At 42.0% G+C, this 14162-nt stretch overlaps 1 protein-coding gene across 9 annotated transcripts in view; it reads right to left on the bottom strand.

Moving 5' to 3' along the window:
• The window catches only part of Chd6 (chromodomain helicase DNA binding protein 6), a 162763-nt gene that overhangs the window by 83552 nt on the left and 65049 nt on the right, over positions 1-14162 (bottom strand). For 8 of the 9 annotated variants that reach the window (XM_085832597.1, XM_085832599.1, XM_085832592.1 and 5 more), the window contains 2 exons: positions 7977-8124; positions 5287-5436 (listed from right to left, as the gene is read on the bottom strand). In XM_085832597.1, coding sequence (XP_085688723.1) covers positions 5287-5436; positions 7977-8124 — 298 coding nt within the window. The remainder of the gene's footprint in view (positions 1-5286; positions 5437-7976; positions 8125-14162) is intronic. The other variant, XM_085832603.1, reaches the window with a different exon arrangement.

Raw genomic sequence — 14162 nt, 5'->3', positions numbered from 1 at the left:
TATGCTTTTGCAACCTATCCTTTTCTGATTAAACACTGGCTCACTGTGACCTAGTGCACCTTATCTGATATCTTAATTACTGCTGTGGAGACACCATGACAGAGGCAACTCTTAAAAAAAGGACAACATTTAGTTGAGGCTGGCTTACAGGTTCAGAGGTTCAGTCCATTATCATCAAGGAGTGAAATATGGCAGCATCCAGGCAGGCATGGTGCTGGAGGAGCTGAAAGTTATACATCTTGTTCCAGAGGAAAATAGGAGAAGACTATCCTCCAGGCAGCCAGAAGAAGGGTCTCAAAGCCCACCCCCACAGTGGCACACTTCCTTCAACAAGACCACACCTCCTAATAGTCCCACTCCCTGGGCCAAGCATATTCAAACCACCATCCTCAGCAGGGGAAATCTTCTGATATTCACTTACATTATTTAGGTGCAGGAGGTTTCAGTTTAAGGGTTCTTTCTCTCCTCATTTTTTGGAGGGGTCTACACTAATTTCAAAATGATCTCATCTAGTTTCATGATTTTAAATATTAACTTCATTGTTATGCTTGCCAAATTCACACATCCAGATCAAAATGTCTTTCCAGAGTGCAGACTCATATTCTAATTATTTCTTGCCATTTTTACTAAGCTATCTTAAGGTATTCAAATATAAATGTCTGAAAATTAAATCTTAGTCTGATACATTAACAAGTCTATAGCTCTAAATCCTGATGCTTCAAACCACAGTTCTCATCCGAGTAAAAGAAAACTCTACCTTCTCCAGTGTTCAGCTCCAAAATCCTGATGTAATCTGTGCTCCCTCTCCACACAGCCATATGTAGTGGTCTGAATGAGCATGGCTCCCACAGGCTCACACACAGGCATGCTAAGTCCCCGACCGCATTACTTGGAAAGCTAGGAGGTATAGTCTTAGAATAGGTGTGGCTTCCTTAGGAGAAGTGTGTTGATGAGAGTAGCCTTCAAGAGTTCAAAAAACCCAGTGTCCTTCTCTGCCTGCCTGCAGATCAAGATGTAGCTCTCAGCTACTACTCCAGCACCAGGCCCACTGCCATAATATTAATGGACTAAACCTCTAAAATCATAATCTGTTCAAGCCCTATTGAGTACAGATCAGCAGGAAGCACATACTGATGCACATACATGCTATTTTTTTTCTTTTTCTAGTATCGACTGCTTCAAATATTCTTTTATTTTTACCTACAAAGAGAACAGGTAATATGGATTCTAACAAGATTCTTAAGAGTATTTAGTAAGGTCAAAACTAAGGACATACTAATACATGGATGAGGAAGGCACAGGACTTTACTCTTAGAAGGCATAAAACATTCATAGAATATATAAAAAAAAATCAAGTTAAAAGAAGTTGGGAATTCAATTCCAACACATATAAATTCATATATATATATTTAAGCAGTTGAAGGATCAGCACCAGAAGCATCGATGGCTTGTTATAACAAGACATTTTAGGCATAACCAACACTCAGGTAACAAAAGAGAAGGACTCTGGCTATGCCTTCTCTCAAGTCTCCAGAATAAAATCATTATAAGCCTCTCATTTATCTGAATTTTTAGTTTTGCTATCCATGTAAGAAATTCCAATTGACAAACGTTAAACAAATCACTGAGAACCAAGCCAAATATTGTGGCACACACCTAAAACTCCAGGCTTCTGGGGAGGGTGAGGCAGAATTTATACATTCTAGGCCTGTGTTACACAGACTCTCTCAAATAATAAAGAGGGGTTTTCTTTCTTCTTTTCTTGCCATTTTAATAAAAATAAATTTTAAAATGTGCATTTCTAAAATACTCACTAAAGAAGGAAATGGAATATCAGGATCTTTTCTCCCTCAACTGAGTTTGTATATAAGCAAGATCATGTATGTATAAACATTCAGTGCATACAGATACACAGATATAAACTAAATCTGTCTGCCAAACGCTCTCTAAAAACCCATCTGCTCTTAAATGCTTCGTTTTCTCAAATGCTTTCTCAAATGCCTTTTTAAATGCTTTGTTTTCAGAGAAGACCATTTTAATTCAAACACTATGTATTAGAGATTCCTATCATTTAGAAATTTTATTCACAAAAAAGAAAATCACCCAAATTTGAAATCTCGTTTATTCCCACAACTAACCATGCCACTTAATTTTCTTTAGCTAACTGTCAACGTGGGTCTAAATGGAAGCTCAAGTTTTCACCAAGTGCTACAGAGCACTTAAAAGCGGTTCTGAGCTTGTCCTGGCTCTCCAGAAATCTCACCAAAGGAAGACATGATGAACAACATCTTGCCTTAGAATGTCTCGGAGCAAATGCTTAGTGTGCCGGTAACTCAAGTCCAGTCTGAGTTTACAAAGTGAGACCAGTTTGGATTCTGGACTAGGCAAGGGTTTAATTAAGCCCCAATGGCGGATGGGACAGTGTGTAAGAGGACTGTTAGAAGACAGGGTAAAAGGAGTAGAAGGATAATTGCTTAGGATTTCATTTAGAAACACAGTATACAGAACAGAAAGGGAAAAGAATGGGACAGGGGTGGGGTAGGGTACATGGCCACATCAAAAAGGGGAAAAAAAAATCCAAGCTGAATTTTGTCTGATATCAGCAGTTAGGAAGTATGCAAGAGACACAGATTATCAGTAATTCCCCTAGTATTTTAGGGAAAATCAGTCTGGGATTAGATTGATAAGGACAGAGAGTTGCAGCAGAGAATTAAGAAAGAATGCTGCAGTGATGTGAACATTCACCTGAGCATAGGCTAAGGGCAGAAACCAAGCATGAAGAGGACATGTGGAGACTGGTTGTATTCCATGGAGAAAGAAAGAGGCAGGAAACCTTCAAGCCTGACCGTCTTAGTCAGGGGTACTATTGCTGTGATGAAACACCCTGGCCAAAGCAATTTGGGAGGAAAGGGTTTGCTTGGCTTACACTTCCACACTGCTGCTCATCACTGAAGCAAGGCCTGAGGCAGGAGCTGATGCAGAGGCCATGGTGCTTACTTGCTTGCTCCCCATGATTTGCTCAGCCTGCTTTCCTATAGAACCCAGGACCACAAACCAAGGGGGGGGGGGGGGGGAGAGGCAATAGGCTGGGGCCCACTCCCATCAATAATTAGTTAAGAAAATGCCCTGCAGGTTTGCCTCCAGCCAGATCTTACTGAGGCATTTTCTCAGTTGAGGTTTCTTCCTCTCTGATGACTCTAGCTTATGTCAAGTTAGCATAAAACAAGCCAGAGCTCTGGCTAAGAGTTGAAAGGAGCACAACAGTGCACGTGTTCAAACTGATGTCACGGCATGGAATCACACTAGAGAGTACACAAGAACAGCAGCACCAAACAGTAGTGAGGGGTCTGAAGGCCCAAGTGATTGCACTATAGGTAAGAAGTCTGAGCACCACTGGGAAAACATGCAAGCATGAGGAAAGGAGAAAACAGGAGCCCGGCAAAGCAAAATAATCCTTCTTCTCTTTTAACCCAGGAGTCACACAAAAACAAAAAGAAAGCAAAGCTATTTAAATAATGAGTTTGAATATATTCACTCGTTAAATACATACATAAATAAAATGAAGTATATGTAAATATTAACTACTAACACCAAGTTGTACCTAAGTGAAAATTATGAAAAATTAAAAGTTGATCCTGTTTTGCAAGAGTTTATAATCTCTGATTAAGGGGCCAAACAAGAGTGATATTAAAAAAAGTACAGCAAAGGCAATGAAAACCCATCCGATGCTGTGAGTTGTTCAGGGTTCCACATGACTCAACACTGCAAATGAACACAACTGTAACATTATAAAGTAGAAGACAGAGGTGCTGTGAGAGGTTCCATCTAAGAAGGCTGAATTTAAAGATACAAACCTGTCTCTGAATTAGCTCAGGGATTACAAGAAAAAGTGAGTTGGCAGGTATTCAAAGGACAGTGACAAGGATAACTGTACTAGAATGTTCTGCAGCAGAGCGGGGCAATCTCTAGTTCAGGGGGAGCAGGGAGAGCCTCCAAGAGGAAAGGGAACCCAGCCTGCTGTGCACAGGAAAGGCCAGAGGAGACTCCAGCCTGCTGTGCACGAGAAAGGCCAGAGAAGGAGGCACTGAGAGTGCAGAGAGTAACATGGCGATGCTATGAGCTGACACTTCATTCAAATTAAAGCCTGTTTACTCCAAAAGATGAAATCACATAAACTATACAAATACTTGGGAGGCCAAAACTGAAACAGTCTTGAGCAACTAGATAGATGTCAGTGAGCAGGCCTTTTTTAAAAAAAATGTGGCCCCAGCTGTTCTATAGACTAGTTTGGCTTCTCAAGTGCACCACCACAGTAGCAATCAAAGGGTCTTACGCTCACCTTCTTTAATGATTTGTTGTGCTTTGAGGATTGCCCAGCATCCCAGAAAGGATACATGCATTGCTGCTTTGTGTTAGCTTGGGAAACTGGTTCAGATCCCATCAAGAACTCCGCATGTAAAAACAAATGTAGAAGGAACATTTTGGTTCTGTAGCAGCTAGGTCTCTGATTTTGAAAACCTCTCAATATGGGAGGTTGTTCTCTCCTTCTACCATGTGGATTCTGGGGACTGAACTCAGGTTGTCAGACACAATGGAAAGTGCTTTTAGCTCCTGAGTCCTTTTGGAATTTTTTTTGGAGATAGGGTCTGATTACACAACCCAGGCCAGCCCAGAAGTCGCCATATAGTCCAGGCTGGCCTCAAACTGATTGGTGATTCTCTTACTGCAGCCTCCAGAATGTCAGAATATAGATGTGATTTACCAGACATAACTTGCAAGAATCTTACATTCTAGTGACTTAAAAACAACCAACGAATCAACTACCCAACCAACCTTAGAGGGAACACATTCCAATAAAATTATATGTTAAGAAGGAAATAAGCAAGAAACAGGGTTCTACTTTAGATAAAAGAGGCAGGAAAGATCTTTCTACAGAGACTTCATTTTCTGTGAAACTTAACTGAGGGTGGTCCGCTTATATAAAGTGTTGGTAGAAACCATGAAGGCCAGCCAGCACAGGTCAAGGCTTAGCTGGGTAGATGGTGTGGCTAGCTTTTCAGCTGGAGAGCAGTAAGAGGTAAAACTCTCTTCTGCAGACTGATATCTGGTGCAGTAGAGAGAGTTTGATCATGAGGGTGCTGTTGAGGAGGAGTCTGAATTTTATTCCCAGTGCAGTAGGAAGCCACTGAAAGGTTACCAGTGGAAGTTAAGGAGATCTAACTTAAGCTACAGTGAAGGGCCAAAGAACAACTCTGTCATGTGGGTGGGGGCATGCTAGGGCTGTACCTCAGCCTGCCAGGCCAGAGTGGAAGCCGAGAGTGCAGATGTGCGGCCAGCTCCCAAAACAGCAATTGTTTCCCCATCATCATCCACCACTTTGAAGTCCAGGTCCTCATTGTATTTTCTGCGCTTTACTTGCCGTCCTGAGCGCCGTTTCTGCAGAACAAAACACACTCATCAGGACTGCTGTGAATCAAAAGCAAACATTTTCACACAAACACCATCATCTACACTTGATGACAGGCCAAGCCGGATTTTTGTAACTTCTCAAAGGAATCTTCTACTCTTTTAAAAACGAAACTAACATAGCATGGGAGAAAGTAATGGTATCAATCTCTGAACTGTCTGCAGAATCAAGGGAGTTTTCATCATCGTGGTAATGATGTGTCGGCCTGTGCCTCCTTCTCCCTCAAGGCAGCCAGGCCCACTGAACACTAAGCTGGACTGGAGGGAAGGAAGCTTATTCAGGCACAGGTACTGCAGTGCAGGATTATCAGTCAGTGATAAGTGCGTGGGCAGTGAACACAACTGGGAATGGCTTCGGAAAGCTGGCTCAATAATTAGGGGGTAAAAAGGGGGTATTTATGACCCTGGGGAGGTGCCCAGGGTCTCTGGGGCAAGGTTTATGTAGCCTGGTATCATCGGCCAGGACAGGGGTATTGGAAGATGCTTCATCTACATACCCAGGGGCTATAGAATTCAGGGTTGTTTGTGGGAGAGACCTTATGCGCTTGAATAAGGAGTGAGGCCTGATACCTATTAGGGTAATAAATTCCAGCTTTATGGAGTCAGGTTGGGAAGAGGGGAGATAGCCAACATCTGCTGTCCTCCTGTCTGAGATTATTTGGGGCTGAAACTCCTTGGTCCTTCCTCAGTAACCCTAGGCCATTACAGTCCCACAGTGAGGTTTTTAATTCCTTCTAAGGCTTCCAGTCACAAGCAACAAGGATGGAGGTTGGGACCTCTCAATTCTGTCTTTGAGGTCCACTTAGATTTTTTTATATGGTGCTAGTTTTGACTTTTTTCCAATTCATATAACCATCAATTCCTAAAAATGTAGTGTGAAAAAATTATTATTATTATTATTATTATCTTGTTTTGTTTTTGAGACAGGGTTTCTCTGTGCAGCCCTGGCTGTCCTGGAACTCACTCTGTAGACCAGACTGGCCTCGAACTCAGAAATCCACCTGCATCTGCCTCCCGAGTGCTGGGATTAATGGCGTGCTGCCTGGCTGTAGTGTGGAAAATTAATCAAAACAAATTTTACTGGGACTTAGACTGAGAATCTCCTACACCTATAAAGCAGAGACCTTAACTATGACAAAATCATAAGTCACTGGGTGAGGAGGCTTCTAACTAGACAGCTTACAACTCTCAGGCAGAGTAATATAGTGATGTCCTCAAACAAAAACTGCAAAGGCCCTGTCTCCACCTAGCACTGGTTCCAAGCAGCAGGAAAGTAGTCACAGGTAGCAGGCTCACAGACTCAAACTTTAATACTACAGGCCAAACAAGGTAAACAAAACCTCAGCTGCTTTTTCTTCTAAAATACTCGGTAGCATCTGCGCGTTGCCATTACTTCCTTACCAGCTCACCTCTGCAATGTCTAACGTCATTTGAAGGGTTTGTCTTCTTTTTTAAGATTTAGTTGTCTTATGTATATGAGTGTTCTATCTGCATGTGCACCTGCACCTAGAAGAGGGCACCAGTTCACATAAACGGGAGTGAGCCACCATGTGGCTGTTGGAAACTCAGGACCTCTGGAAGAACAGCCAGTGCTCTGAACTGTTGAGCCATCTCTCCAGTCCCATTTGAGGGATTCTTAAAAAACAAACAAACCAAAAAACTTTTTCTCATTTCCACTTAGAAATCATCATTCTACGAACCATTAACTCTGCCAAATGCTGTCAGCTCAATATACCCACTTTCCTGCCAGCACAGTCACCTAACAGCCACCAATTCTAGCTTACAGTCTATGTGGTGACTTTTGCTCTGACAGTAGATAAATGCTGATGTATGAAGACTGATGTTATTAAGCCAATGCCTGCCTAGAGCAAACATCACTGAGAAACTCAAGGGGACCTACCAGCGTGGTCTTATTCTGAATGGTGCCCCAGTTCAGATACCTGCTGTGGATATCAGGGGAAATAGCACTTTCAAATGTCCTAGAGAAGATACCTCAACTTAGGAAAAAAAAAAATCACTTATTGTTAGGAACTAAGTTAGATTGCCACTTTCTGTTTCTGTTTGGAAACTTCCCTGGTTCTGGTCTGTGTGTGTGTATGTAAGAATGTGTATGTATACATACATACATACACACACACACACACACACACACACACGTGTCCATATATATGTATGTATGTATATATAAAATGTTTGTATGAGGATGTCTTGTATACCCTGGCCTGGCACTTAGAGCACTCCATGGTAAAACCGGTCTCTGAACCTTACACTATAGCCTGAATAACAACTTCTTTTTTCACATCAACCGCCTCTGAAGACTATACGAAATGCCCTACTTTAAGAGACAGCAAATACACTAAGTTCTGGGAGCTTATCAATGTATTATCAGACCTGGAAAAGGCCTGTGTATGGTCTGTGTGCTCAGTCAGTAAGCAGACAGAGCAGTACTTGATGAATGTCGAGACTAGACAAGTCTATAACCTCCAGCAGGTCCCCAGCCACAGCTGTACCTGGCTGTCTGCAGACTCACTGGGCTCCTCAGGACTCTGCAGAGATGGGTTTGGAAGACTCTGGTCCAGCTCTAAACTCTCCACGGTGGTTTCGTTTTTCCTTTTTCCTTTCTTCTTTCTCTCCACTGGGGTTGGTCCTTGCTCCCTGCTACAAGACATTCAGAATTAAAACTTTTGGGCAGTTTTGAAAACTCATTGTTTAGGCTCTGAAATCATACCCTGGAATCCCAGGACCAATGTGGACTTGTGCCAGAAATGTGGAGAAACATGAAAAGAAACACCTGCATGGACTGAGGCAGAATTCACTTTGTTCATTCCCCACAATGACTGCCATGGCCAGGATTAATGTTATCGGGAAAACAATAGGAATTTCTCTAAAATCTCACTTTGAATTTAAGGCAAAGTCATAACTAGGGAGTTTGATTACTTTGCTGACATTAAGCATCACCAAATTATAGCACCTCTAAGGTACATGGCAAGAGCGGGCTCTGTAATCTGCCACCCTCTTCTTCTGAGCATGTTTTATATAAAAGGCCCAGAGTGAGTACTAGGAACTCAAGACAAACACTGCCCTTGCCTTTGTGAGCATGGCGACGTCCCCTATAGCCACAGCCCAGGGCAGTATATACAAGATTCACTGGAGGTGGGCAGTATATGCTGCAAAAACCCACCAAGACCCTGACCTGCCTGTATGATAAATTCTTTACATTTGACAAACACCTTGGAAATACTTTAGGTACTGAAACTCTGCTATTTCACCAAAGCCAGTGTTTTTAAGTATGATACCAAACTTAGAAGTCATGTATCTCTCTTGTCCTTCCCAGATAATCTGATTAGTCTCCGTATTCCTGATTAATCTTATCCTTTACACACACAGCAAGCACTCAATTAATATTTAAGTCTTAAGAATTTTAAGGAACGGATAAGATAGCTACATTAATGGATGGATTATTTGCAGAGGCTGGAGAGATGGCTCAGCAGTTAAGAGCACTAAGGGCTCTTATTGAGGAGCCAGGCTTGGTTTCCAGCACCCAAGTGGAGCCTCAAAACTATCTGTAACTCCAGTTCCGGGGGAGCTGACACCCTCTGCTGGCCTCTAAAGGCGCTGTATACACGTGGTTCACAGACAAGTACTGACAAAATGCTCTTATTAATAAATGTTTAAAAGATTTTTTTTGTAGTTGGGGGAATCTTGGAAAGTTTACTTGAATAAAGGCATATATAGAATTCTGAAAAACATTACAAAGAAACACAGCTAAAGCTGGGCTATGATATTCTATTCCTTTCTTAACTGACTGGTCTGGAGATGACAGCTAGGATAACTTGGGAGTTTTTCCTTGAAAAAGAAATAATTTGGGACAGTGGGCACCTGCACCCATACCCCAACTCCCATGTACACAATAAAATAAATCTTAAAAAAAATTTTGGAGAGGAGTGGGTAGGTACGTTAATGTCTTTTTATCTACATCATTAAGTTGTGGCAATCATGAGTCTAACCAGGGTGTAGAGAGTAATTGGAGACAAAAATCCTTGGAACTCTCAATTAAAGCTTTGATTCTGATTCTGAAAGCCAGAATATCCCCAATTATCAGTTTTAAACTTAAGATAATTTAAATAGGGTCTGCATTGCTTGTAACTAAGAGTTCTGAATAATACAAAGTTCTAACATTCCCTGTTTAACAGCACTAGAGACTGAGCAAAGCAATCTTACTTCTATAACCCTACCTTTTTAAGCTTCTACCTAGAAAAAACTAACTTGTAGGACAGGAAAGGAAAAAGGAAGATATAAGTTTGTGTGTGTGTGTGTGTGTGTGTGTATGAAAATAACCTATTTTAGCAACAAAATAAAACTTGATTCTATAATAAAACATGTATCTACTGTAAGAACACACCCACTATGCATTTATAATATACAAGGAGCTACCAACATACAAACTATATCAAAGTCTAAACCTATCTCTCTTGTGTTCTACATGGCTTCATGAACTAAGATTTTTGGGAATCTTTACTTCCTGTAGTTTTTATTAGATGTCTCTCCAAATAGGCACAACCACAATACTAAGTACTGGATAGACGGGATTTCTTAAACTGCTCCCCTAACCCCACCTCGGCTCCCAGGTGTTTTTGAGAAGCACATGTTAGAGTTAGTGCTGCTCTGGTGATGAGCAGGTACATGATGTGTCACAGTGCCACACGATACAGGTCTTATATCACAGTGCCACACAATTACAGATCTTATATCACAGTGTCACACAATTACAGATCTTATATCACAGTGCCACACAATTACATGTCTAACATCACAGCACCACAATTACAGATCTTACTACTCTGTGCCACCATTTGAGGTACTGAAGAGTATATCTATCAAAGCACATTATTTCAAGAAGTTGCTCATCCCATTTAAAATATTAAAACCGTCCAGGCAGTGATGGTGCAGTGAAAACTGTTGCCTTAGCGGGCAAGAATGAGCTACAATCATTAAACCAAGGACAGCTCCTGACCCTGGTCACAGCATCCATTGACAAGCAGAAGTTACAGACTCCAGCACGGGACCATTATTCCACTGTAGAAACAGCTCCTAAGAGTCTCAACCCAGCATTCCCTCAGGCTTTGATACTCCCACAAGTATGCTGCCAAAATACAGACACTACCCTGAAAAGGCTCATTTGCACATTTCATTCAACTTTCATAGTACCCACATTTAATTCCATCTATAAATAGAGAACAGATTTGGCACAGAAAATAAGGACACTGGTTAAAAGGCACTTGTTTTGGGTACAGATGCAATCTGCTGTAGACAAAATCGAGCCAGATCTGTGCTGCCTTGGAGGCTTTAACTGTTAAATCTGCACTACTGAAACAAAGACCAGCATAAGTTGGAAATAATATAATCAAAACTGAACAGAATCACAAACGTCTAAGATGAAGATGCAGTGTTTTAACAATGAAAAGCAACTGAAAATAGAAAACTTAGTTTACCGAAGGGTTTCTCTTGTACAGCAAAGGCAGTTCTATGCACCACATTCTGCTTCTGACAACAACCCAACTCAGACCTTTCACCAGTCAGTCACGCTTGACTGTTTAAGCAATAGCTCCTGAAATCTTGATAAGAAAATCACTAAATTCAGATCTTCATATAACTCCCTTAGGCCTCTCTGTACTCAATGTATTTTGTTGTTGTTGAATTTTTAATTTGGGAACTGTTAAAAAGTGCCATGTTTTACTATGTAACGCAGGCTAGCCTGGTAATCCTCCTGCCTCAGCCTCCCAAGCCCTAGAGTTACAGGCATAAGCCATAATGCCTATATTCTGATGCTGATGCTTTAAATTTTCATAAACTGTTTTCTGAGAGTTTCTTATTCATAAGTCACATGATAGTTGGTACAGTGGTATTTAAGATATCTCCAAAGTCTGTATTGTTACAAGTTCTGGGGTTCCACGCTTTCTAGAAGAAACCAACACAGATGAGAAGGCAAAACTTTTAAAGTGTTATTAAGCTTACACAAATCTGCTCTAGGTCGACAAAGCAAAACAAATTGGGAGGAAGGCTGAAGCAGAGAATGGGGGCTAAGCAAAACAACCACAACACCTCCTCTTTTTTAGCTTTTTATACTTAGCTAATGTTAAATACATAAATTTATGCTTGATCCCCACAGCCCACCATGATGAAATTTCATTTGGGACTACAATTTTCAAAGGATAAAGAATCTGCTACACTTTTAGGACTACAATTTTCTTAGGGCTCCTCTTAAGAAATCATCTCTGGAATGTGGTCAGAGAATTCCTTTTCTTAAGAAGCTATCCCAGTTTTCCCTAGACACAGCAAAATCTGAGAGCAGGAGAAAAAGGTGGACAATCCTCTACTTGGGCCAGCATACTGATTAATTTCTTGCTTTTCAAAGATAAAGACTAGAGAGACACTCAGGAGGTAAGAACACACACTTTGCAAGCATGAGGATCTGGGTTTGAATCCCCAGAACTCACAGAGAAAGCCAGGCATGGCTGTGCATACTTTTAACTCCAGCATTTGGGGACAGAGAAAGGGGGCCTAAAAGGCCAGATAGAGTTCAGTGAGAGAACCTCCACCTCAAGTCAACAAGGCAGGGAATGATAAAGGAAGACGTTTGTCATTCCACTCTGGTCTCCACGTACGTGTGCACAGGTATGTGTACTTGGACACTCAAGGACACACACACACACACACACACACACACACAGAGAGAGAGAGAGAGAGAGAGAGAGAGAGAGAGAGAGAGAGAGAAATGAGTCATTCTGACATGTAAAATTTCAAAGCTAGGCTCTTGCCTTAACCAACAACAGATTCATATCCAAGTTTCTAATAGTAACCTCCAACTTGGTGTGATGGTTTGTATATGCTTGGGCCAGGAAGTGGCACTATTAAGTGGTGTGACCTTAATACTCTAGTCCTAGCTGCCTGGAAGCCAGTATTCTACTAGCAGCCTTCAGATGAAGATGTAGAACTCTCAGCTCCTTCTGCACCATGCCTGCCTGGATGCTGCCATGCTCCCACGTTGATGATAATGGATTGAACCTCTGAACCTGTAAGCCAGCCCCAATTAAATGTTGTCCTTATAAGAGTTGCCTTGGTCGTGGTGTCTGTTCACAGCAGTAAAACCCTAACTAAGACAGAAGTTGGTACTGGGACTGGGGTATTGCTGTGATAGGCCTGACCATGATTTTGTTTGGAAGAATGTGAATTTTGCAACTTTGGATTTGGAAAGCAGTGGAATGCTTTAAATGGTCCTTAATGGACCATCCTAGGTAGACTATGGAAGACTTTGTTATTTGAAATGATTGAGGGATTTGAATTGTGCAGACTTGGCCCAAGAGGTTTCAGAGCAGAAGAATTTCAGCATGTGGCATAAGGACTGTTTCTGTGGTATTTTGGTGAAGAATGTAGCTACTTTTTGCCCTTGTCTGAGGAGTCTGCCTGAGGCTAAGGTGAAGAGACTTAGATTAATTGCATCGACAAAGGAAGTCTCAGAAATGCCCATCATAAACTTTGTTCTCTGGTTAAGTCTCAGGAAGAGCATTTTAAACAAGAGTAGCAAGCTGAGAAAGGAAAAATATAAAATATATGGTTTGAGTGTTAAAGGGACACCAGGAAGTGAAATGGAGCTGAATCCTGTGTTCTAGGAGACAACAGATTAAGGGAGTAGTGACCTTGGGGCTAAATTTTGATCCAGGCATGGTGGCACACACTTTTAATCCCAGCAGATAAAACAAAGCAGATATTTGAATTCAAGCCCAACCTGGGTCACAGCAAGTTCTAGATGAAGAAAAGCTTAAGTCCAGGTGTGGTGGTACACACCTTTAATTCCAGGACACAGGCATGAAGATCTCTGAGTTCAAGGTCAATCTACAGAGCAAGATCCAGAACAGTCAAGTTTAGGCAGTGAAAGAGTTGGAAAACAAAGGGGCCATGTTCCACCTCCTGCAGAATTTGGCAGCTTCGGCCATGTGGCTCTGGCTTTAGAGTGAAAAATAGAAAGGACTACTGGGACAATTAATGCTGGTTAGCTGGAGCTAAGAAGTTAGTGGTGATTAAGAAAAGGCCAACATCACTGCGGTGAAATCTTCTGGGAAGTGTTTTCTGAGATCACAAAGAAGCTGTGTTCCAGAGATAGCCAAGGTTGCACCTCATGCTGCAGCTGTACTTGGTAATGTGTAAGAGTCACCCAGGTGATACTGGTTTTGAAGACGTGAAGGGGTCATGAAGAGCAGCTGAGGCTTGGCACTGTGAGAGGCCATGGAAGGCCATTGGTGAAGGTGCAGCCCCTGTTGCAGCTGGTGGCCCAGGACTGAAGGAACCATGCAAAGGAGTCGAGGCTTGGCACCACAAAGAGAGCGTATAAGAGGCTATTGATGAAACCTAGTTGCAGTGGACCCCAGTGTATTGGAGATGCCAGTACCATGGGATGATCACCAAGAACAGCAGCAGCAGTGGAGTGGATCAACCTGAGCTTAGAGTGCTACAGAGGGCAGAGCTGTAAAAATGGCACCAGCTCTTTGGAGGAGCCAAGAAGATCATGTGTGGATCCCAGACACTGAAACAAGAAGATGTAACATTCAAGTTGCATTGGAGACCCCAAGATGTTTGAGATGCCAGAGCCATGGGCTATCTGCTGAGGAAAGCTGCTAACAGGGAGTAGAACCAGCCCA

Source organism: Mus caroli, unplaced genomic scaffold (genome assembly GCF_978045245.1).
Source record: "Mus caroli unplaced genomic scaffold, Mus_caroli_1 scaffold_2, whole genome shotgun sequence".
NCBI lineage: Eukaryota > Metazoa > Chordata > Mammalia > Rodentia > Muridae > Mus > Mus caroli.
Note: the sequence above shows the minus strand (reverse complement) of the source record. Positions and strands in the feature narration are given on the sequence as shown.